This window comes from Dasypus novemcinctus, chromosome 12 (genome assembly GCF_030445035.2).
Source record: "Dasypus novemcinctus isolate mDasNov1 chromosome 12, mDasNov1.1.hap2, whole genome shotgun sequence".
NCBI lineage: Eukaryota > Metazoa > Chordata > Mammalia > Cingulata > Dasypodidae > Dasypus > Dasypus novemcinctus.
The window spans coordinates 85,563,579-85,586,248 of record NC_080684.1 but is presented as its reverse complement, the minus strand read 5'-3'; the positions used below and the strand labels follow the sequence as shown (position 1 = coordinate 85,586,248).

At 38.7% G+C, this 22,670-nt stretch overlaps 1 protein-coding gene across 2 annotated transcripts; it reads right to left on the bottom strand.

Annotated features, from left to right (window-relative positions):
- Positions 1-9,584: 9,584 nt before the first annotated feature.
- SPIC (Spi-C transcription factor) lies at positions 9,585-20,797 on the bottom strand. Of its 2 annotated transcripts, none has more exons than XM_004469197.4 (6): positions 20,713-20,797; positions 19,341-19,375; positions 18,235-18,328; positions 17,461-17,573; positions 15,495-15,603; positions 9,585-13,446 (listed from the first exon to the last, which is right to left on the bottom strand). In XM_004469197.4, the coding sequence occupies exons 2-6, from the start codon at positions 19,341-19,343 to the stop codon at positions 13,019-13,021; spliced, it is 747 nt and encodes a 248-aa protein (XP_004469254.1). In that variant the 5' UTR covers positions 19,344-19,375; positions 20,713-20,797; the 3' UTR covers positions 9,585-13,018. The 2 variants fall into 2 exon arrangements, with proteins under 2 accessions (XP_004469254.1, XP_071075128.1); XM_071219027.1 differs by having other exon boundaries at positions 18,235-18,313.
- Positions 20,798-22,670: the final 1,873 nt, after the last annotated feature.

The window sequence follows — 22,670 nt, the reverse complement described above, 5'->3', positions numbered from 1 at the left end:
CTTTGCCTGAAGAAATCTACGAGTTTTTGTTTTTGTTTTCTCAGAAAACATATTTATTTTAGCTTCATCTGAAAGGAATATTTTCACTGGATATGTAATTCTGGTTGGCACCTTAAAATTATCATTGCATTGCTTTTTAGCTTCCATTGTTTCTTGGCGAAATGTCAGCTGTAGTCTTAACAGATTGTAGAATTCTTTTCTCCTTATTTACCTTTTCCCAAGATCTTAGTTCCTCAAGTCCTGTCTTGGTACTCCTGATCATCAACTTTTTTCTTCTAAGACTCATAGGATTCCCAAAGTTTGGAGTTACCATTTCCTTTTCAGCCTCCTGGCCTGATACCACTTATAAGCAAATCCCTGAAAGAGAAAAGGGGAAGCCATGTTGGGCTCACTTCAAAGAGTTCACCAGGATCCACCAGAAGTCCTGGTAAATACCTCAGGCTATCAGCTGAGACTCTTAAATGGCTATATCCTAGGAGATAGTGTAAAAAGAAGATAGATAATAACATATAAACAATGAAAACAAGTCTTGAATTAGCTCAGTCCCTGCCTGGATTAAGGTGATCTGCTCCTAATCTAATTTCTACCCTAAAATAAAATAAATCCTTTCTGGAAGAAATAATATCATCAAGAGTCTCTATAATTTTTTTATATGCAATATCTGGCATTCAATGAAAAACTGCTATATATAATAAGAAATGGGGCCCAGGGGAAAAACAAGTAATAGAAACAGACACACAAAAAATGCAGTTACTGGAGTTTGAAATTATTGAATTCTATAGGAATTTTTACATAGACATTTCTGTAATAAATATTGCAAATTCCTTGCAGAAAATGGAGAGGCATTCTTTTGTACACATGGTATAAGGAGATAAAAGGAAAAGTGAAAATCTTCCTTTCTAAAACCTTTTCCAGCTCCCAGAAGGAGTCTTTACCAACAATTTATTAAATATAATTACAGAACAATAAATGTGCATGTTGGTTGAATGTGATGTGCTCATACCTTTTACTGAAATCCTTCTTTCACTCATTAATCTATTTGGAAATCTTTCCATGCCAGCATTGGTTTTTTTTCTTTTTTTAAAAAGATTTATTTTTCATTTATTTCTCTCCCCCTCCCTACCCCCCCATTTGTCTACTCTCTGTGTCCATTCACTGTATGTTCTTCTGTGTCCGCCCGTATTCTTATCAGTGACACCCGGAATCTGTGTCTCTTTTTGTTGTGGCATCTTGCTGCATCAGCTCTCCATGTGTGTGGTGCCACTCCTGGGCAGGCTGCACTTTTTTCACACAGGGCAGCTCTCCTTACAGGTGTACTCCTTGCGCATGGGGCTCCCCTACACAGAGGATACCCCTGTGTGTCACGGCACTCCTTGTGCACATCAGTACTACACGTGGGCCAGTTTATCACATAGGTCAGGAGGCCCTGGGTTTGAAACCTGGACCTCCCATGTGCATGTGGTAGGCAAACACTCTATCCACTGAGCCAAATCCGCTTCCTGCTAGCATTGTTTTTAACTACTTGATAGCATTCAATTGCATGGATATACTACAAATTGTTTAATGGAGCTCTTATTGATAGATGTTTCATTATGATTAAGACTGCATACTCTAGAGTCATACTATCTGGGTTCAAATTGCAGATTTTCTGCTTTTTAGCTGTGTAGCTTGTCCATATGTTTTTAAACTCTCTGATATTCCATTTCCTCCTCTTTAAAATAGGTATTATAAGGAAGCAGACTTGGCCCAGTGGATAGGGCATCCATCTACCACATGGGAGGTCCACGGTTCAAACCCCGGGCCTCCTTGACCCATATGGAGCTGGCCCATGTGCAGTGCTGATGTGCACAAGGAGTGCCGTGCCACGCAGGGGTGCCCCCCACGTAGGGGAGCCCCATGCACAAGGAATGCGCCTAGTAAGGAGAGCCGCCCAGTGCGAAAGAAAGTGCAGCCTGCCCAAGAATGGCACCACACACACACACACACACACACACACACACACGGAGAGCTGACACAACAAAATGATGCAACAAAAAGAGACACAGATTCCCGTGCCACTGACAACAACAGAAGCGGACAAAGAAGAACACGCAGCAAATGGACACAGAGAATAGACAACTGGGGTGGGGGCAGAGGGAAAGGGGAGAGAAAGAAATAAAATAAATCTTAAAAAAAATAAAATAAAATAGGTATTATAATACCAATCTCAAAAGATTACTGTGAGATGAAAGAAGGGCTTCATAGAGTGCTTGACATAGATTGAGGACTCAATAAATATTTGTCATTATCATTCTATTTTTTAGAATTACTAATATTGCATTCAATGAATGTCCATTTACCTTTTTAAATACACTTGTTTTTGACTGTGTATAACCATAGAATAAATTTCTAGTTGAGAACTTGATAGATGAAAAAGATATAAAAGGCTTTCAGTTAAACATGATAGGGTGAAGTGGATGTGGCTCAACTGATAGAGCATCCGCCTACCATATAGGAGGTCCAGAGTTCGAACCCAGGGCCTCCTGGCCCATGTGGTAAGCTGGCCCACGTGCAGTACTGCCACACGCAAGGAGTGCCGTGCCACACAGGGGTGTTGCCTGTGTAGTGGAGGCACATGCACAAGAAGTGTGCCCCACGTTGAGTCGCCCAGCGCAAAAAAAATGCAGCCTGCCAAGGTGTGGCACCGCACACATGGAGAGGCAATGCAGCAAGATGACATAACAAAGAGAGACACAGATTCCCGGTGCTGCGGAGAATGCAAGTGGACACAGAAGAACACACAGTGAATGGGCACAGATATCAGTCAAATGGGGGAGGAGGGAAGAAGGGAAGAGAAGTAAAAAAATAAATCTTAAAAAGAAAATGATAGGTTGCCTTGTGAATTTCTTTCTTCTTCCTCTTGAGACATAATGGAGGGGGAGAAGTAAAGGAATAAAAAAAGGTATAAACTAATAAGGTAAAAAAAATATTAAAAGAGGGAGCAGGTGTGACTCAAGCAATTTAGTACCTTCCCCCGACATGGCAGATTCTGGGTTCAGTTCTCTATGCCTCCTGAAAACACAAAAACAAACAATAAGCAAAACAAACAAACAGAAAAACAATTCAGGGGAGCTGATGTGGCTCAGTGGTTGAATGCCAACTTCCTACATACAAGGTCCCTGGTTTAATCCCCAGGCCTCAATACCTAAAAAAAAATTAAAGACACACCAGAAGATAAAGGTTTTATCAAATTCCGAGAGATAAAAGAAGAGAGAGGTTTAACTGACTTGACCAAGGGAAAGTTCCAATCTACATATCCACACAAGGGGAAACTTGAGAAACAAACTAGGGAAGTGGGAGTAGCTTAGTGGCTGAGTATTTGCTTCCCATATATGAGGTCCTGGGTTCAATCCCTGGTGCTTCCTAAAAATATAAAATAAAAAACAACCAAGCTGATTTGCCTCACCTGAGAAACTCAGAATTTGGAGGCATCAAGTGTCAAGGAAAGGAAGTGGATGTGGCTCAAGTGATAGGGCCTCCACCTACCGTATGGGAGGACCCAGCTTTGGTCCCTGGGGCCTCCTGTTGGGAAAAAAAAAAGAAAAGAAAGTGTGCCTGCATGGTGAGCCAGTACCTGTGTGGTCAGCCAAGTGCCTGCGTGAGTTCCCGTGCAGTGAGCTGAGTGCCCATGCAAGCGAGTCAAGCAGCAAGATGATGACACAACAAAAGAGAGACAAAGGGAAGAGTCAAGGTGAAGCACAGCAGAGACCAGGAACTGAGGTAGCACAGCTAACAGGAAACCTCTCTCCACATCAGAGTTCCCCAGGATAGAATCATGATGAATCCTAGAGGAGAAAGATAAGAAGACAAAAAGAGACATAGATACAGAAAATCACACAGTGAATGGACACAGACAGCAAAACAAACAGACAAACAAAAACACAGCAGGGCAGGGAGGGAAGGGGAAGAAAAAAAAATAAAAATCTATCTTAAAAAAAAAAAGTATCATGGAAGGGAGAGGTGAACATAGGGTTGAAAACAGGGTGATAACTTGAACATTTTTAAATAGATCAGTTGCATTCCCAAAACTCCTCCCTGAATAGGTAACTCTTCTATCTGGTAAATGACCACAAGTTTATTATCTAGAGAAACTGCATCAGAAATGCTCCAACTTAGGGATATCAGTGGTGGAGGACAGAGTGAAGTGTGAGACTGAAATCAAGAGAGGTAAGCAAATGTTGATGGATTCACAAACCCTGCTCCACCTGCTCTGAGAACAACAGGAACCAGACATATTCCCATCTAGTCAGGAGATTGGAGGATTCTTCTCAGGAAGAGTCTTCTCCGGGTGAGACATTCCCCAAAGAAATAGCCAGCACCCAATGACATTACCCTAAAATGAAGTCCTATAATCTGCAAGTTCTACCCCTAAACATGTTTTAGAGCCTTACACACTTACAAATTAGTGGAGAGACAAGAATCACCAGGCTTTTGAAGAAAGTAACAAGCACAAAAGAGAGGGTAAAGCAAACAGGAAAAAATGAAAGTAAGGGGGTCTCAGAAAGAGAGGAAGTTATACTAGAAACGGAAGAAAACTTAAAGCTACTTGCACTCAATAACCTTAGAGAGATAGTAAAGGATGATGAATCTATAAGACAAACAAAAAGATAAAACGAAAATAAAACAATCAGAAACCAAGATTAAAACTTGGAAATAAAAATATGATAATTTAGAGGATCAATCATGAAGACTAACAATTAGAAATTCCAAAATGAGAGAACAGAGGAAAGAGAGGGGAAGAAGTTATCAAAAGAATAATAAGAAAAATGCCTTAGAACTGAAGGACCTGAGTCTCCAGGTTGAAAGGCCCATTGAGTACTCAGCACAACACATTTAAAAAATACCCACACCAAGGCACAAATCTAGACATTTTTAATACCCAGGATAAAAAGAAGATCCCAAAACTTTCAGAAAGGAAAATAAAAGGCCACTACAGAGGAATCACTATCTGAAGGGCATCTGATATCTCAAAAACAAAACAAAACAAACAAAAAACAACCCAGTAAATATAGGAAGGCAATGGAGAAAGGCCTTCAAAATTCAGAAAGAAACCAATTTTCAACCTTTAATTCTCTACTCGTTCAAGCTATAGATCAAATATGAGGATAAAAATGGAGATATTTTCAGATATACAGACTAAAAACATTTACCCATTATGAAGTTATGTAAAGAGGCTCTTAGAGGATGAGCTTTAGCAAAATGAGAGGAAGTCTATAAGCTGGGGCCCAGCACAAGAGAGTAGGAAGTTAATAATGTCAACTGATAAAATCAAGAAATAACAGCATGAGCATTTATTTAGACAGATGTGGTAAATACAGAAAGAGCTAAAAGAATTGGAAGCAGTTGCCGCTGGAGAACAAGACTAGAAGTTTTGAGCAGAGAGCTGTGTTTGTGTGTGCATGTGTGTGGTTTTATTACAAGCCATTCAGAACTATTTGAAGCTTAAATTCTGTACATAAATATCTTAATAAATAGAAAAAAATAATTTTCAGTCATGTAGGTTATAAAAACTTCGATTGATTTTGCATTCTTGTCCTCCAATAGGTTGCTTTGTTAATAGCATTGAATAAGCTTAGTAAAGGTTTTTCTACAAAATGATGTTTTGTAGACCTAGCATTGGCCCAGTTAGAGAACCTCTAAGAATGTACATCTAAGATAGCCCTTATGTCAGTGGCCAGTGTGGCATAGTAAAAAGAGTAACATGAACCTGAATTCAAATTGGCTTGATGACATTCATTAGCTGGATGACTTTAGAAAAGATACGTAATTGATTTTTTTATCTACAAAATGGAATTAATACCTACCCTGACTCATGGTGCTGACTCTCAGAGAGAGTTAGTACAAATATGTTAGTATTCCAATAAACACTAATTCCTGTGCACTGCTTTCATTTGTAATTGATACAACTGAGTGTCACAAGTAGACTTGTTTCAGTTAATGGCTTGAGTTGGGTCCTCCCCACATCCCTGAAGCTGACTTTGAGACAAGAATAGTTTATTTGAGAGGTGATCCCAGAAAACACCTGGAAAATAAGAGAGTGAAGGCAGGAAAGCAAATTAAGGGTGAGTTACTCTGGGCAACAGTTTGGAACATGTCTCAGAGTTATCCCAACTAAAGTGCGAGAAATAGAGCTGGGTATGTACCAACTCCCACCTGTCATTGAGTGAGAGCTGATGCTAAGGGCCTTTAAATTCCTAGCACTTCCAAAGTACCCCTCACATACTCAGAGTGAGCTTTGTCAACCAGGAAAACACTCCTGGGCAAGTAGTCAGTATCAGTTATATTCTGTAATTATAACTAAAGTTGAATTTGGTTGATTATATTGTTTTGAGCCCTTCAAACTTAATTCCAGTGAAATAAATCTTGAAACAGAAATATTATAAGAGCTTACCCAAAGAAGAGAAAACATGAATAAAGCCTTCGTGTTGTGAAAGTTAAAAATTATAGACTAATTTCTTAGATTAGCTTCAGTTATAGAAATGTAAGTTACCCTTTTACTTGATATTTGGAGAATTTAAATACTATGTTTTGAAACTGCCTTCCCAGAAAGATAAGAAAAAGTTGTTTAGGGACTATTTAAATTCCTATGACCACAAAAGTACTAGGAACAAAGAGCATTTTTGGACATTAGCCAGATCGGGGCAAAGGTTTTTAAAATTGAGCTATACATGCTCTGATCCTTGTTATTGTGGTTGAAAATTCTAAGGAACATTTGTCAATTTTTTTTGGCTGCCCAGCATCTGAACCCCTTTCTATGTTTGGGGAATTTTCATCCTTACAAGTTTTGGTAGGAGCAGAAAAAGTGTCCCATTATAAGAGTTGAAAATTTCAGAGAACCACTTTTCTAGCTTTCTTTGCTGCCAAGCAAGGCGCATGACCCAAGCTCTCTTCCCAGAGTTTGAATGGGGAGCTTGTGATAAACAGAAGCAGGAATGGCAGAGGACTTTCTGAATGCAATGGCGTTGAGGCAAGATAGTTTCTGGGGGCATTGGTCACGTTCAGTGACAAGAGAACAGAGACATTGGTAACAGTGACAGGGATGGCATTTGACCAGATGTATGGTGTGAACTGGGACTTTGTGTCTGGCTGCTGCTCTCCAGTCCTCTCAGAAATTCCAGAAACAATGTAATCTTTTTCAATAAATTCCTTTTCTATTTAAATTAGTCAAAGGTGATTAAATTAGGGAAGCCCAGTGGATAGGGCGTCTGCCTACCCCATGGGAGGTCCATGGTTCAAACCCTGGGCCTCCTTGACCCGTGTGGAGCTGGCCCATGCACAGTGCTGATGTGCACAAGGAGTGCCCTGCCATGCAGGGGTGTCCCCCACATAGGGGAGCCCCACGCACAAGGAGTGCGCCCTGTAAGGAGACCCGCCCAGCGCAAAAGAAAGTTCAGCCTGCCCAGGAATGGCACCGCACACACAGAGAGTTGATGCAGCAAGATGATGCAACAAAAAGAAACACAGATTCCTGTGCCGCTGACAACAACAGAAGCAGACAAAAACAAGAACACACAGCAAATGGACACAGAGAACAGACAACTGGGGGGGGGGGGCTGGGGAGGGGAGAGAAATAAATAAAAAATAAATCTTTTTTTCAAAAGGTGATTAAATTAATTAAAACTAAGAAAGTTTACTGCTTCAAATTTTGGTACCAAGAAGTGTGGTGTTACCAGTAGCAAATGCTAAAAATGTGGAATTGGCAATTCCAGACTACTGAATTCATATGAACAGGTTTCTGTGGTGCTATGTAATTATTAAGAAAACACATCGCTCTAATTCTTATCTCAGATGTGACAACAGAGAAAAATAGGGAGACTCTCTCAGACAACAGAACCAAGGACCATGAAGGACATGATAAAGAGCATCTCCTGAAGAGAGCAGAGAGCCAGCCTGATTGCCTGACCTGCTCCACTTGGAGTCAGGAGCTTCACCACTTCTCTGTCGTAGGATAAAATATGTGTTATGGACAACTGACTGTGAGTTGTTTCCTGCTCTTGCCTTTTCTAAACCAGATGTTTTATTGTGGTACATTGCTAGATCATGAAGAGTAAAAACAAGAATGGATCCGAGGAGAAAATTAAACATTATCCCAAGATTCTAGATTTAATAATCCCAAAATTCTGGATGTGGCATCTTGAGATTTAGGGTTCCCTCCCCTTGGGCTGTGTGTGAACAGTTTTCATAAAGGACTGAACTTTTTTTTTAAGTGTACATAGATATATTGGGTAGTCAAAGGGGTGGACTGTATGCAGCAAACATTGTTGGTTTCCCACTCAGCATCCGTTAGTTTCTTTCTCCTTTCAGGCAAAATCTCAATTTAGGTGTCCACTCCTTTCTCTTGTGACTCAAAGGACAGTAACCCTTTCCCTCCTCCAGAGTAAATCCTACTTAGTCTAAGCCAACCAGAGCTGACCCTTTCCCCTTGCCAGTGATTGGCTTAGGGCTAGGCACAGAACCCATTTCTGGTCAATACAACATGATAAGAGGTCTTCTAGTGGCTCTGGGATATTTCCTCATGCATATGAAAAAGACCCTGGAAGACATAACCCTTTCTGTCCTATTACTGTGGTAAGATAGTCCTGGAACTGCAACAGTCATCTTACTCCCAGCCTGCAGATAAGGTCATTGGCAAGAAGGCGAGGCAAAAGGCTCACTAAAATATGAAGCCAAAGTAATGATGTATCATGATTATTCATGATTGAACTTCTTGATCTGTGAGATAATGAATTTAATTATTGTTTAAACAACTTTTGAGTCAGAGTTTTTTGTTACAGGAAACCCAGAACATAACAATTTTTCCCCCTAATTCACCTAAGAGTTAACGAGAAGAAATGAAGTCTTCCAAGAGACATCATTTTGACTCCAAAACTTGTATATGTGATTGATCTTTCACACTACTTTCTATAATTTAATTGCTTACAAAAAAACATGCTTGTTATGTAAGTTTTTATTTGTTCACCTATGCCATAAAATGGCTATTCCGGGAAACTGAATTGGTTCACTTCACTTACTCAGTATATGAACTTACTGGCCCTTTGTTGATTATTTCAGCCCTCAAATCCTGGATGGGTTTGCTTGTCAAAGAGAAACTTCACTAGTTCCTGCAGGTGTCAAAAATAAAGCTACCTCTGACAGTGCTCATGCAAACATTATGAAAGCTTTGTTCTCCCACCATTTGCATGTGTCTCTATTTGAATTACATTTACTTCTCTAGCACCAATTATTGACTCATCACATCACTATTAAAATATTCATGTGCCCTGTCTTTGTTTCCTAGGGCTGCCATCCAAATTAACACCAACTTGTGGTTGGATGAATGCACAAGAGTTCCAGCTCTTTGGAGAACAGGTACTGATGAAGTTTGATAATGAACTGACACTCTTCATGTGAACATGTGAATGTTCAGGGGCCAGTTTATATTAATAAAGCCTTGGAATTAAAATAGAGTTCAGTGCTGTTAAAAAAAATATTGAGATTGTCTCTTAAAAACCAGGAATTAAAGAGCAATGGAAAAAAAAACCACACACACACAAACAAACCTCTCAGGATATACAGCAATATCGATAAACTTTATAGATATTATACTGAAGGAAATAAAAACAGATGCAAAAGAGTACAAACCGTGCAATGTCCACGAACAGACAAAATGAATCAATAATGATGGAAGTCAGAATAATGGTTATCCCTGGGGGTGGGGATAAACTGGGAAGAGGCATGAGGGAACATTATGAGGTGCTAGAAATATTCTATATCTTGATCTGGATAATGGTTATACAGGCATGTACATCAAGCTGTACAGTTCGGTGCACTTTTCATACTTTACTGCATATGTGTATATGATACTTCAAAAAATATCACAAGCTGAATCTGAACAACACTGTTGTCCACCCAATGCCAGGAAGCAGGACTCTTAGAACAACTTCAAATTAGATATATTTCTGAATATATAAGATTGGAAAATAATAGCAAATTGTTTAAATAGAATAGTATATTCTTCAAGGCATTCTTAGTTTGTTTTATCATTATGAGTGGGTCTTCAGGTTAACACTTTATAGTCTTTCAGTCATTTCCAGTCTTGGCATACAAATTACAAAGACCATGACATTATAAAAAATAAGAATGGGAAAAAATCCCCTATAATGCCATCACCTCCAACCTACTGATTATTCTGCATATTTTCTTGAGCTTTTTATTCATATACACATATATTTTTATAGGACTGGAATTAAGTGTAAATACAAGTTTGTATCCTGTCTTTTCAATGGGTAATTTGTCAAAATTATGTTCATGCATTAATTTAGCAAATCTTTATTGAGCACTGTTCTAGGTACCAGGAAAACAATATTTTCTCCATGCCTTCATAGTGATTGTTTATGATAATTATACAGTATTGCTTTTAGTGCTCTAATATGACTTAATGATCAGCAAATTTCTCATCAGTAAACTTTGGTTGTGCTTTCATAAAATTGATAAATATATGAGTCATTATTGATAGAATTGAAGTTCCATGACAGAAAGAACCATATCTGTTCCATGTAATATTGGATACCCAGAGTACAACATGTTACATTCTACATAAGGGGAGAGGAAAGAAGGAAAAAAAGGAAGGAAGGAAATGTATTTAAACTGTTTTTCAGTGTTTGTCTACTCTAATTAATGTTGCCATCCTCTTAATGCATTCAACTTTTTTCTTTAATTTGGTAAGAGAGATGTGCACTTATGTGTTAGTTTGCTAAGCTCCTTGAAGCAGGTACAATGAAATGCATTGGCTTTTAACAGTGGGAATCTATTAGCTTATAAGCTTACAGTTTTCAAACAATGGGAATTTATTAGTTTATAAGCTTACAGTTTTGAGGCTGTGAGAATGTCCAAATCAAGGCATCAAGATGATGCTTTCTTCCTGAAGACTGGCTGCCAGTGATTCTGGACTCCGCTGTCACATGGCAAGACACGTGGCAGCATCTGCTGGTTTCCCCCTTCTCTTCCTGTTTCCTTGCTTTCAGGAAGTAAGTATGACTCCCTCTCTCTCTCTGTCTCTCTCTCTCAGTCCTATTTACACAGGACTCCAGTAAGCTCCTAATTCCATTTATAAAGCACTCCAGTAAGAGGATTAAGGCCCTCCTTAACTGAAGTAACCTCATCAAAAGGCGCTACTTACAATTCGTTTGCACCCACAGGAATGATTAAATTTAATAACTGGATTTCCTGGGGTACATACAGTTCCAAACCACCACAACTTACTTACCTGACGAGTAAGAAGAACTGAAGCATGAACCAACCAGAAAAACCACAAGCTCCAGGACCAGGGCCCATGGAGGCTCTGGTGAGATAAAAGTGCTGATAGGATATACCTCAAGTAAAGGTTTAGTGCTTAATACCTAGGCAAAGAGATCAAATAATGGGAAGCTGCCTTTGGGATACAGGGTAACTGGATGAAGTTTGCTTCTCAGCACTCCCACTCACTGGAGAAGAGTTTTACTGAATCAGATATGACAAGATGGAGGATGGGATACCATTCACCAGGGAACAGGGCTGGAAGTCTCTCAGAGAACAGTGGCCCCGATTATCATTTTCCATAATGTATGGAAAGGGTTTTAGTCCCTGAGAAGCTGGATATAAGCATTTCTTTATAAGGAAGAACCCTCTTGTGAAAATGGGATTTGGTTAGCCCACTTTGGGTAGAAGGCAGAGCCCAGGTTTCTGCCAGAGGAAGCAACTCTATTATTGCCAAGAGTTGGAACTGATTGGGCGGCTCTTAGAACTGTCAACTAAAATGTTGATAGAATTTTATTAAGTCATCAGAAGAATGAGTATGTGGTAAACCCTCTTCATTTCCCTTCTGAAATCTTTGGTAAAATCTACATTGCTTACTAATGCTTTATAAAGCACATTTTCTTTGTGGAGGAGTGAGGGTAAATGCTGAATCCTATTTCAAGGTTGAAACAGACTACATGTGGAAATGTTTGATATTTAAGTCACACTGAGTCTTCCATATCCTCTCGAGTTCCTTGGGAAGGGCTCCAGAAGACATAAAGGAAAAGACTGGGAATGTTGTAAATCTTCCCTCTTTGCCTGGACTGACCCCAGTTCATATTATCTAGAAAGCTCTCCTGCTTTGTACAAGTAGGAAACAAAGGGTTTTTCTTTAGAGTCCCTTGTGGAATATGGAAAGTAAGCCATATCAAGGTGGATTGCTTAAATCCCAGTTCCTTTCTGGGTTTATGATTTCCTAGTCTCTAGCCTTTATCAAAGTCATATTTTTGCTCCCAACTGTTCCAGCCCGGTCTTAGCTAGCCTAGCTCAAAGTAAAAAGAGACATCTTGTCCCAAGTTTGAGCCACCTCCCTGTGGCCAAGCGGTAGGATAGCAATAAGTAAGAAAGGTCAGCCGGGATCTACCCAAGTTAAAAGTGAAACACAAATTATGGGAGGTGCATGCTTCGCAGTTTTATTATCATTAAGGAAAGGCATTTTCTTTAGACTATGGTTTCTATAGCCTCACAGAGTCATAGGCCATGAGAGGATGTGCAGAAGAAATATAGGTTCAGGATATCCCCGGAAGGTTTTAAAGTCATAAATCTATTTTGATATGAAGACTGTATCATATGCAGTCATTTTTTGTTTTGTCATTAAAGCTATCAAACAGATGTTAGTGATTTTTTTTCACCTGAGTTTATGACAAGGAAATAGTATTTAAATCAATATATAAATCAAATAATCTCTATTGGCAATGTTAGTCTAGAAGAATGTAGTTGCATAGAATAGTAAAACAAAGGATATGTTTTCAAGGGGCTTGATCATTTTAAAGTTATTCACAGACTCTCCCACCAAATTTAGTTCAGATTATGTGTTTTTTAATAAAGATAGCAACAATGATGTTAATGAAGATTTTTTTTTCTCTTCAATGATTGCTTTAAAAGGAAAACCTTGAAGCGTGCAGGAATTTCTGATGTCAGAAAACTATTAAATGTAAGGTTGTATTTAGTAATCAGGGTGCTTTAGCTCTTGGTAATTGGCACATGCATAATTATAATTTGCATTCCAGTTATTTAAACTGAAATATTCTTGTTCAGGTTGAACAAACTGTGAGTAGAAGATGTCTTTCCCCAAGAAATAAGATGGAGAGAGTCTTTGGAGAATGGCCTCACTGAACTGGTAAGTTAGCTTTCTCCGGATTTTGGTTATTTCCCCAGTTCTTCCGTAGTTCCTCAGTGCTCTGGCCATTTTCTGGTAAGTCATGGTCTTCCGGTTGCCTTTTCGTTTTCCCCAAAGTTCCGCAAGTTTTTCTTTGTTTTTTGATACAAACTGAAAGATGCCCTTAGTTTTATCTATCCATTGAATGCAAGATGCCATCTCAGGATTACACAAAGATTCATGAAGGTATTCATACAGGCGGAGCTTCTTTCTGCCTAAAACGGAAGAAAGTAACGTCAGATTCCATCGTGGCTATGCAGAGATCATCCTCACGAAGAAAGAACCTGTTCAAAAGCCAGATTTCATAAAAACAGCATAGGATCTAGTTTGTCTCTGACGCATCCCCGATGGAATGCATTTAGGGTATCATTTCTGGGAATTGAAGGTCAAGGGTCTAGTTGCCTTTTCAAGTTTCAACTAGACCTTTCTTTGTTAGGGAAGTTGTAAAAACTTTGCACCATATTTCACTGTAACAGAGAAGCCTGGAGTGTTTTGCCTTGAGGTCTTTTTTTCACAGTTAAATCTCCACTACTGGGTTTATGGTTCATGTGATCTTTCCACAGAACAACAAAACTGAGCAACTTCAACTGCAAAGCTTAGTGGTTTTAAAGAGAAATCTCAAAAGCCACTTCCAGAAAGCAAGTCCTTTGAAAGGACTTTACGTAAATGAGTTACTTTAAATGAGGTAAGGGATGTAAGTGCATTTTATAAAATGCAAAACAGTATGCAAATAAGATAATATTAGTGAAATTAATGATTACCTAACTCTGGCTTTGCATGATCACTTTACAAAACTGGAGAGGAAAATGCCAAAAGTATTTCCACCAAGTTTTGACATAATTCATGAGCCATGACAATGGGCATTGTGACATTTTTCATTGCCATAAAATTAAATGAAACTACCAGAGTCTTTTTTTTTTCCTTTTTAAGAATGCGGATACTAACATTTCAAAATAACTAGGTAGGAAACTGAGAGAATTTATTGTGGTGGATTTTGTTTGGTTGATTGGATTTCTCTGGCCTGACAGCTACTCATGAGAAAGAAGGTGACGGTCCATTTTCAGATCTCTGAGTTGGCCTGTAAACACCATGAACTACCCGAACTGTTAGTTGCTAAAAGAACCACAGCCAAATTCCATTTTTCCAATGAGAAACTAGAATAGTGGGTTCCCAAATTACTGGTTTAGAGAGTCTATAGAGACAGTCTCTGGAGAGTAATACTCTTGCATCAGTCATCATTCATCCAAAAACCTCAAAGTTTTTCACAAAGATTATCTTTTGCATTAAATTATCTTGAGTTTATGACTTGAGAAATGTAAGGGACTTACCAAAAATCACATCATAAATTAAAGTCACAGCCTTAAACAGAGCTTTTCTGCCTCTTAAGCAGTGGCTGAATGAAGCTTAACAGATCATCATTTTTAAAAATTTGTTTTTAATTTTTTCTTAACTTTTATTGTAGTACCATATATACAACTCAAAACTTCCCATTCTAACAACTATCAAGTGTATAAATCAGTGGTATTAATTATAGTCACAATATTATACTACCATCACTAAGATCTAGTGCCCCAACTTTTTCATCACCTCAATCAGAAATTCTGCCCCTGATAAGCAAAGACTACCCCTTCCAGTTCCTCCCATCCCCAGCCTCAGGTAACCTGTAATCTATTATCTTTCTCTATGAAATTTGCTTATCCTAGGTATTTCATATACATAAGAGCATATAGTAGTTGTCTTTTTGTATCTGGCTTATTTTAAACATGTTATCTACAAGATTCATCTATATTGCAGCATGTTTCCAAACTTCATTCCTTTTCATGGCTTAAAATGTTCCATAATATGTATATATTACATTTTGTCATTTCATTCATCTTTTGATGAAACTTGGGTTGCTTCTACATTTTGGCTATTGTGAATAATGCTGTTATAAACATTAATGATCAAATCGCTTTTAATTTTTAAAAAATTTAATTTTTATTTAAAAAAATAAAAGTCAGGCATGATCATGGTAAAGATTCAAACAGAAGTAGAAGGTGAAAGTAAACCTTCCCATCTAGCCTACATATTTCTAGAAAAGATTTTTTTCTTAACTTCTGCATACACATATATATATGTCCTTTTAAATTACAAAAAAAGGGATTATTATTTTGTATTTTTCCAGTAAATAATATACTTTAAATTATAAAAGAGATTAGATACAGATAGATTAAATACCAGACTATTAATAGTGCTTACTTGTGGGGAATAATGAGCAACATACCTTTCCCCAACTTGTGCTGGAGGTCAGGAGGTTGTACCAGTTGGTTTTCAGTGGCATTCTGTAGAGACTGATGAATATTCCCTTCAAAATATAAGTCTGTTGCACTGTTCTGTATAAATAATGCAGCAGGATGTTAGTAGGACTTTCCCTGAGCCCCCAATTAGTGGCTAAAGTTCAAAACTTAGGGCAAAAGAGTGCTAAGCATCCCCCAAATTTTAAAAGGTACTATCCCTTACTGTAGCCAGATATATCCCCAAGGCACAACTAGGGTCAAGCATGGAATCTCCTTTCCCTGCCCACCCCCAAGCCCATGTAAGGGGAGGACCAGGGGCAGAGGAGAATGATCTTGTGAGGAGTTTCTTATCCTCTCCTCCTTATGAGAAAGAGGGGGTTGCTTTCCTTCTTCCCCCTGAAAAAGACCAGTGAGAGAGAAGTCTCAAGAATAATCATTGGGTCACTGAATTGTACATTTTTAAATGTATGTTTCAAAGTATATGTTACATGAATTTCCCTTCAATTTTACAAAATCATTAATGCAGATTGACATGCCAGCAAAAAAGGGAAGACGGGCGTCCATTCCTGGGTTGGTTTCCGTCTGGACAAGAGGAAAACCATGGCAGCTAAGGGAGGGCAGTGACCCTTATATGTGACCATCAGTGTGGTAGGACAATGGTCCTACCACCACATGAGGCAAGAATATGTGGATATATGGGTTCCATGGGTTAATTTGACACAGTGGCCGTGGCTGGACTTGAGCCATCTTACCACACCCCACAAGAGGGATGGTCAGCAGGGAAGGTCCCCAATATAATAGGCCGTGCAGTAGGGGGTGGTGGTTGAAGGGGAGGTAGGGTTGCCAGATTTAGCAAATAAAAATATTGAGCCTACTGTATTTTACCTAACAACCCTAAGTGTAGGTGAAGAGATTAAGCTGGAACCAACACGCCCTTTATGCCTGTCTCAGCAAGGGCCATCAAAGAGTGTCAAGGCTATTAAGTGAAGTTGAATAGATATCATTCAACTGTGGGCTTACAAAGGTACCCAATCAAGTGATAAGACATTTGACATTTTCCTCTCATTCTTCATTCCCGCATTCCCAATTCCAGGAGCCAGACCCAGAAGAGGGATGGGTAGGAGGAGGGCAAGAATAGAATGCTCCGTCTCTATTTCAGATTCTTTGCACAGGCCATGCCTGTGCCAAAGTGGGAAAGAGACAGGAGTTAAATTAGATTTGAGATTAAAATTTGGAACTGGACATTCAGTAACTAAGTATGATTGGAAAGTTAGAGAATCTGCCCAAGATGAAATTAAAAGGCAGAAAAAGGACATTTGGTATAGCATGGTGAACATAACAATTGAAGAAAACTAAAAACCATTTCATATTTATACCTACCCTCCCCATTTATACTGTTAGATAAAGCAGATACATTAAGAAAACAATATACAAGTATAAATGGAGAGATGATGATGACATTTCCTTTTGCAGGTACTTGGTAGAATATAAATGAACTGGTCCAATTCCTGTTGCTAACTGTGTGCTTGGGAAGGAAAATGGAGCAGGTAAATATAAGCTTGTAAGTAAAGCCAATTCAGGGGAACTTTAGGTCTTATCCTACAGCATTTAAAGGAACAGTAAGTTTTTGCAGTTTTTTTTGGATAAACTGAGGAGTTGCCGATAGTTACCCGAGAACCCTGAAAACAACTACCTCTTTGCCTGACTGCTTTGTAGAAATAATTCAAACCAGTTTGAGGACAGATGAAGAGCAGCGACAAAGGGCAATTTCCTTCTTGGCAGCATTACTGATGATTATCTGTGCTCACTGTCAAGTTGAGACCACTACTGGTGGCCATGAGCAAGCATTTTCCCAAATCATGCTGTTTCAGGTAGCAGATGCCAAATGGGTGGCTTGTGCAAATGGGAAACATGCCTGCTGCTGAAAGGGAGCTCCCTCATAAATATACTCACAATTACAGGTCTCCAGTTATAGACAGGTTCCTCTGTCGGTAGCATTCCACAGCATTTGGAGGTTCCTCTGACATGAGGGCAATGGTTGATGAAAGCCAGGTAATTTTTGCAATCTAATTAAAAATCAGAAAGAAACTGAGAAAGTCAAAGTTTATAATTGTTTATATCTAAATTAGCTTTTTGGGAGCAATTGCTCCCTCCAATGTCCCTTACCACTTTGTACTTCTCCTGTGATTTCTATCACATTATGCTGGTGTGACCAATCCCTGCTTATAATAATACATCCCATCTCTCTTATATGTTCCTTGCAGGCTGAGACACACACACACACAATTCTCTGTAAACTCAAGGGCAAAATAATTGATTCTAATTTAGATTCTATCTCTATAGTCTATAGGAAAATGGGGGCAGGTATCTTGTTTTTCCAAGTAGATTATAGCTTGGGTGGGCAGAAGGTTTTGTACCTAAATTATGACAACTAAAAAGCATTCCTGAGCAGTTGGTATAATGTCTATTAGATAAATGCCAAGAAAATATCCTTCATAACAGATGATAATTATGTTTTTGTATTCCTGTGTGAAATGTCATTCTCTGCATTTTTAAATATTTAATTATGCTGGGTAATAACCCTGGATGCTTTTTGCCTTTGTTAGAGTTAACCCTAGAAGCTTTAGGTAAAAATGATCTCCTCTGTTTAGTTGTTATTGTTACATGTGTGTGTGACCAACAAGTCATTTCACATACCAATGGACAGAGGGGAATGGCTATCATTACCTGGGGAATACTGAAGGTCTCCAGTTGAATGTTGCCTTAATACTTCAAAAGCATCTTCGAATGCTTGACCCAGCTTGTCCTGTTCAACACAAGTCTATTGGAGCAATGGCAGAACCCTGGAGTTATTAAATTATCAATTATACAATTTCCTGATATAAAATAGTATTTAGTCTATAAGAGGGTTTCTCAACCTCAGTATTCTTGACATTTTGGGCTGGATAAATATTTGCTGTAGGGACTGTCCTGTGCATTGTAGAATGTTTAGTAGCATCCTGTCCTCTGCCCACTAGCTGCCAGTAGCACACCCCCTTCTACCAGTTTTTGATAAACAGAAGAGTTTCCAGACATTGCCAAATGTTGCTTAGAAGGCAAAATGGGACCTGGTTGAGAACCATTGCTCTATAGTGTAGTATATAGAAATAGTATTCATTCTATAGGATAGTGCTTAACTATCTTGAAACATTTTAGCCAAGAGTTATAGAGCAGAGAAGGCTGATACGGGAAAAGGGGTCAAGGAATTATCTTTAATCAAACAGAATCTGGGACTCATTACTTAGAAGTGAAATACTTTCAATTTCAAAAGAACCTCTTTTAAGACCTAGAACTGAACTGTTTTCCAAACCATTTCAGGCTCTTATCAATACAATTCAAGTATTTTAAGTTTAAAATAGAGTAGAGAGTGAAGCAGATGTGGCTCAAGTGCTAGAGCTTCCGCCTAACATATGGGAGGACCTGGGTTCGATCTCTGGGACCTTCTGGTGAAAAAGAAAAGAAAGCGTGCCCGTGTGTTTAGCTAGTGCCCGCGTGAGTGCCTGTGCAAGTGAGTCACACAGCAAGATGATGACGAGTCAAAAGAGAGACAAGGGGAGAGTCAAGGTGAAGCACAGCAGAAACCAGGAACTGAGGTGGCACAATTGACAGGGAACCTCTACATCAGGGGTCTCCAGGATCAAATCCCGGTGAATCCTAGAAGAGAGAAAATGAGAAGAGAAGACAACACACACAGCAAAAACAGCAGGGTGGGAGGAGGGGAAGGGGGAAAAATAAATAAATAAATCTGTTTAAAAAATAGAGTAGAAAAAGGAGAATTTAAAATGCCAACTTACCATGCTTCATTAATAAATTGATCACTCTGAAAAAGCTTAATATATAAGAAGCAAAATTAAATAAATTTCTCTACTTAGTTTCTGAATTAAACGATCTTGCTAAAAATATTTTCTGAAAGTATCTTACCTAAACCAAAAGTAATATATAATTCCCTTTCATAAGCACAGTTTCTTCTTCAGAATTGCCTATATTTCTTTGCTTTTCTATCATTACAAAAAAATTTTATTGTTTAAATAGCTAACTAGAACTAAGAGTTGGCATTGACATTTAAATTTTAGTACCTAAATTGCTTAATTTATTTAGAGAAGTAAGAGAAATAACTTAGGAGTATATACCAAAACATTTGAATTTCAAAATTCCTGAAGCATCAAAAAACCTTTTTACTTTAACATAGCTCTCCATATATAATCTCTCCATTTATAACAATGATTTTTTTTTCCTTAACTTTTCTGGTGTCATGGAGTCCTTTGAGAATCTGATGAAAGTCATGTTTCTTTCATGAAAAACGCATCTACATTACAAGTAAAATTTAGCCTATGAAGTCCATCCATGGACTCCCCAGAATCCTAGGTTAAGAACCGCAATCTAAACTTTTACATTATCTACCTTCTTTCTTGGTAAGTAATCTTTTAAAATAAACAGTTGTTCTCACACAGTCCCACATGAAATGCTATTTGTCTCTATGTTCTATAGAACTACACAAAACCAAACAAACCAATCCACATAAAAAGGAAGTGTGGTGGGTCCCAACATTCCTTATCATTTACATTTGGCATATCCAGCAATTCTATTTATCCAAGTCCTTAATATATATTCTGCAAACACAATGAGCTTAACCTTAAATACCTAACACTGCATAATACCGTGAAGTAATGATTAATATTAACAATATACCTATTCATAACGTATCAATCTAATGCCAAATATCAAAATTCTGTTCTGTTTTTTAAATCACTATATCGTATCAGCTAAAAGAGTATGAGATTAAAATGCACAAATTACTGTTTGGGCTCTGGTCCCAATGAGTGTTATCAGAAGCTTATATATTTTTAAAAATCCATGTCAGTCTTTCAATCAAATCGGTGCCTCGATTTGAAAGCACCCGAAGCAAGTACATAATATAGTGCTGTACTTTGAATTAAATATGTGAAGCTTCTCTCTTTGATTAAAATAGCCCCAGGTCACTAAGACTATCAAGTCTCTTTAAAGTAGCAAAGTCCAAGAAAAGGTTTGAAAACATTATTGATGGCTTCAGTATCTCAATATTTTCAGAAGCACAAGAGGCAGTCAATGAGAAACACTCATTAGGACAAAGGAAAAAATTAACGTTATTTCAATGTATTTTGAAAAAAATGTAAGCTGAGCACTTACCAGGGAGACACTTCAACCCTTTACAAACACGTTTCATTAATATCAGAATTGTTAAAGACAGAATTGTTCAAGAGCTCACAGGCAGAGTTGCATTAAATAGCTGCTTTTAAGGAAGTGCAACGAAGGGGATTTTTTTTAAAAGATACAGTGCTTTCATAATTTCTATTTCATGATATAGTCAGAAGACACCAGAGGCTATTATTTTGAAGAGGTGCATAATCTTTTGCATCTTGTGGACCAAAAGCATCATAACCAAAACCCCTGCCCAGCACAAGTTGTAGCCCCAACTTTGACTTAGACGATTCACATCCATCCCTTCTATTATTTATATTATTTGTCCCAATTCTGGACCCTCTATTGCCTTTTTTTAGCCACGATTACTAACAGCCTTCATTCTGGACTCTCCAAATTGACCTCTTCCCTCCTATATCATCTGACTTCATTGCAGGTTCACTGACCATGTTACTTAGAGAACTTCAAGGCTTAGCCCTCTTGGCCTGGCATTTAAGGCTCTTCAACTCTCGCCTCAGCCTTATTTCCCACCACTCATTTCAGAGGAGGGAAGTGAGTCCAGGCTACCGTCATCCCTCCGCACTTAGTCCCCAGCAGAGGCCCCAGAATGGTTGGGAGGGGGTGATTATGGGTGGCCATCTGGTGGGGCATCCCTTGAAGCTGCTGCATTTGCAGAGCGAGGCCAGTTCTATAACTGAGCCTGAGGGCCTATTTGGATGTCTCTTGGTGGCACTGATGGAAACTGACAGGAAGGTTCTGAGGAACTCAAACCTTCCACCAAGCTACCCCAAAGTACTGCTCGTTCCACCTATAATACTTTCTTCTTAGTTCATGCACTTGCCTGCTCGCACATTCTTTCTTACCTGTCCATCAAGAGGCCAGTTGAGCGTGCACATGTACCAAACGGAAATAGCCTTCTCTTCTGAAACACGGGTCTGCATCCCTTACCTAACTTGTAACCTTCTACTATTTTAATGACTGTCACATTTGGCCAGGGGGGAAATTGCTTAAGATTTTTTGGCAAACCTTGTGGGTGGGGAGGGCTAGAGGGGGTGTGATTTCAAAACTGCTAGTGATTTTTTGTTTTGCATTGTTGGAACCTGAGCTCACCTTTGATATGGGACTATTATTCTAGACCAACTTCTTTTTAAAGTCAATTTGTTATGCAAATGCAAACCTGCAGCAGCCCCTCTTCTGAAATTTAGATTTACAATAACAAGTATGAAGCCGTAATCGCTAATGGCGATTAGTTTCTTAATCTGTTCTAGCCCCTTGTCTACAACCTTTACCGGCTGCCTAACTGCATTTCATTCATTCAACAAATATATATTACTGAGCACTTTTACTCTGCGGGCCACTGTCTTGCACCTAGAAATACAGCCTTGAACAAGTTCTGGTGAGAAATGATAAGCAAAGGAAAGAATGATCAGAAATTGATAAATGCTGAGGAAACAAACAGAGAAGTGATGGAATGTCTGGAGTTGTGGTGAATGTTGAGGAAAAATCTCTGAGGAGTCAACCTATGCGCGACACCTAAGAAAGAGTGAGCTAAACAGCAAATTCTAAGGTCTGGAAGCCGCGCCTCCTAGCGGCGAAAACAGCAGGTGCAAAGAGCCTTAGATGGAAAGGCAGTTGGCTTTTTCAGTGCACAGATGGAAAGCCAGTGGGGCTGAAGCAAAGTAAGCCTGGGGGCTGAGAGGAATATTATTCAGCTGTAGAAGAAATAAAGTTCTGATACATGCAAAAACATGGATGAACCTTGAAGACATCATGTTGATTGAAACAAGCCAGACACAAAAGGATACATATTGTGTGAACTCATTGATAGGAAATAATTAGAATAAGCAAATTCATAGAGTCAGAAACTAGAATGCAGGTTTTCAGGGGCCAGAGGGGGGAGTAGGGAATGGGGAGTTAATTCTTAATAGGTAAAGAGTTTGTCTGGG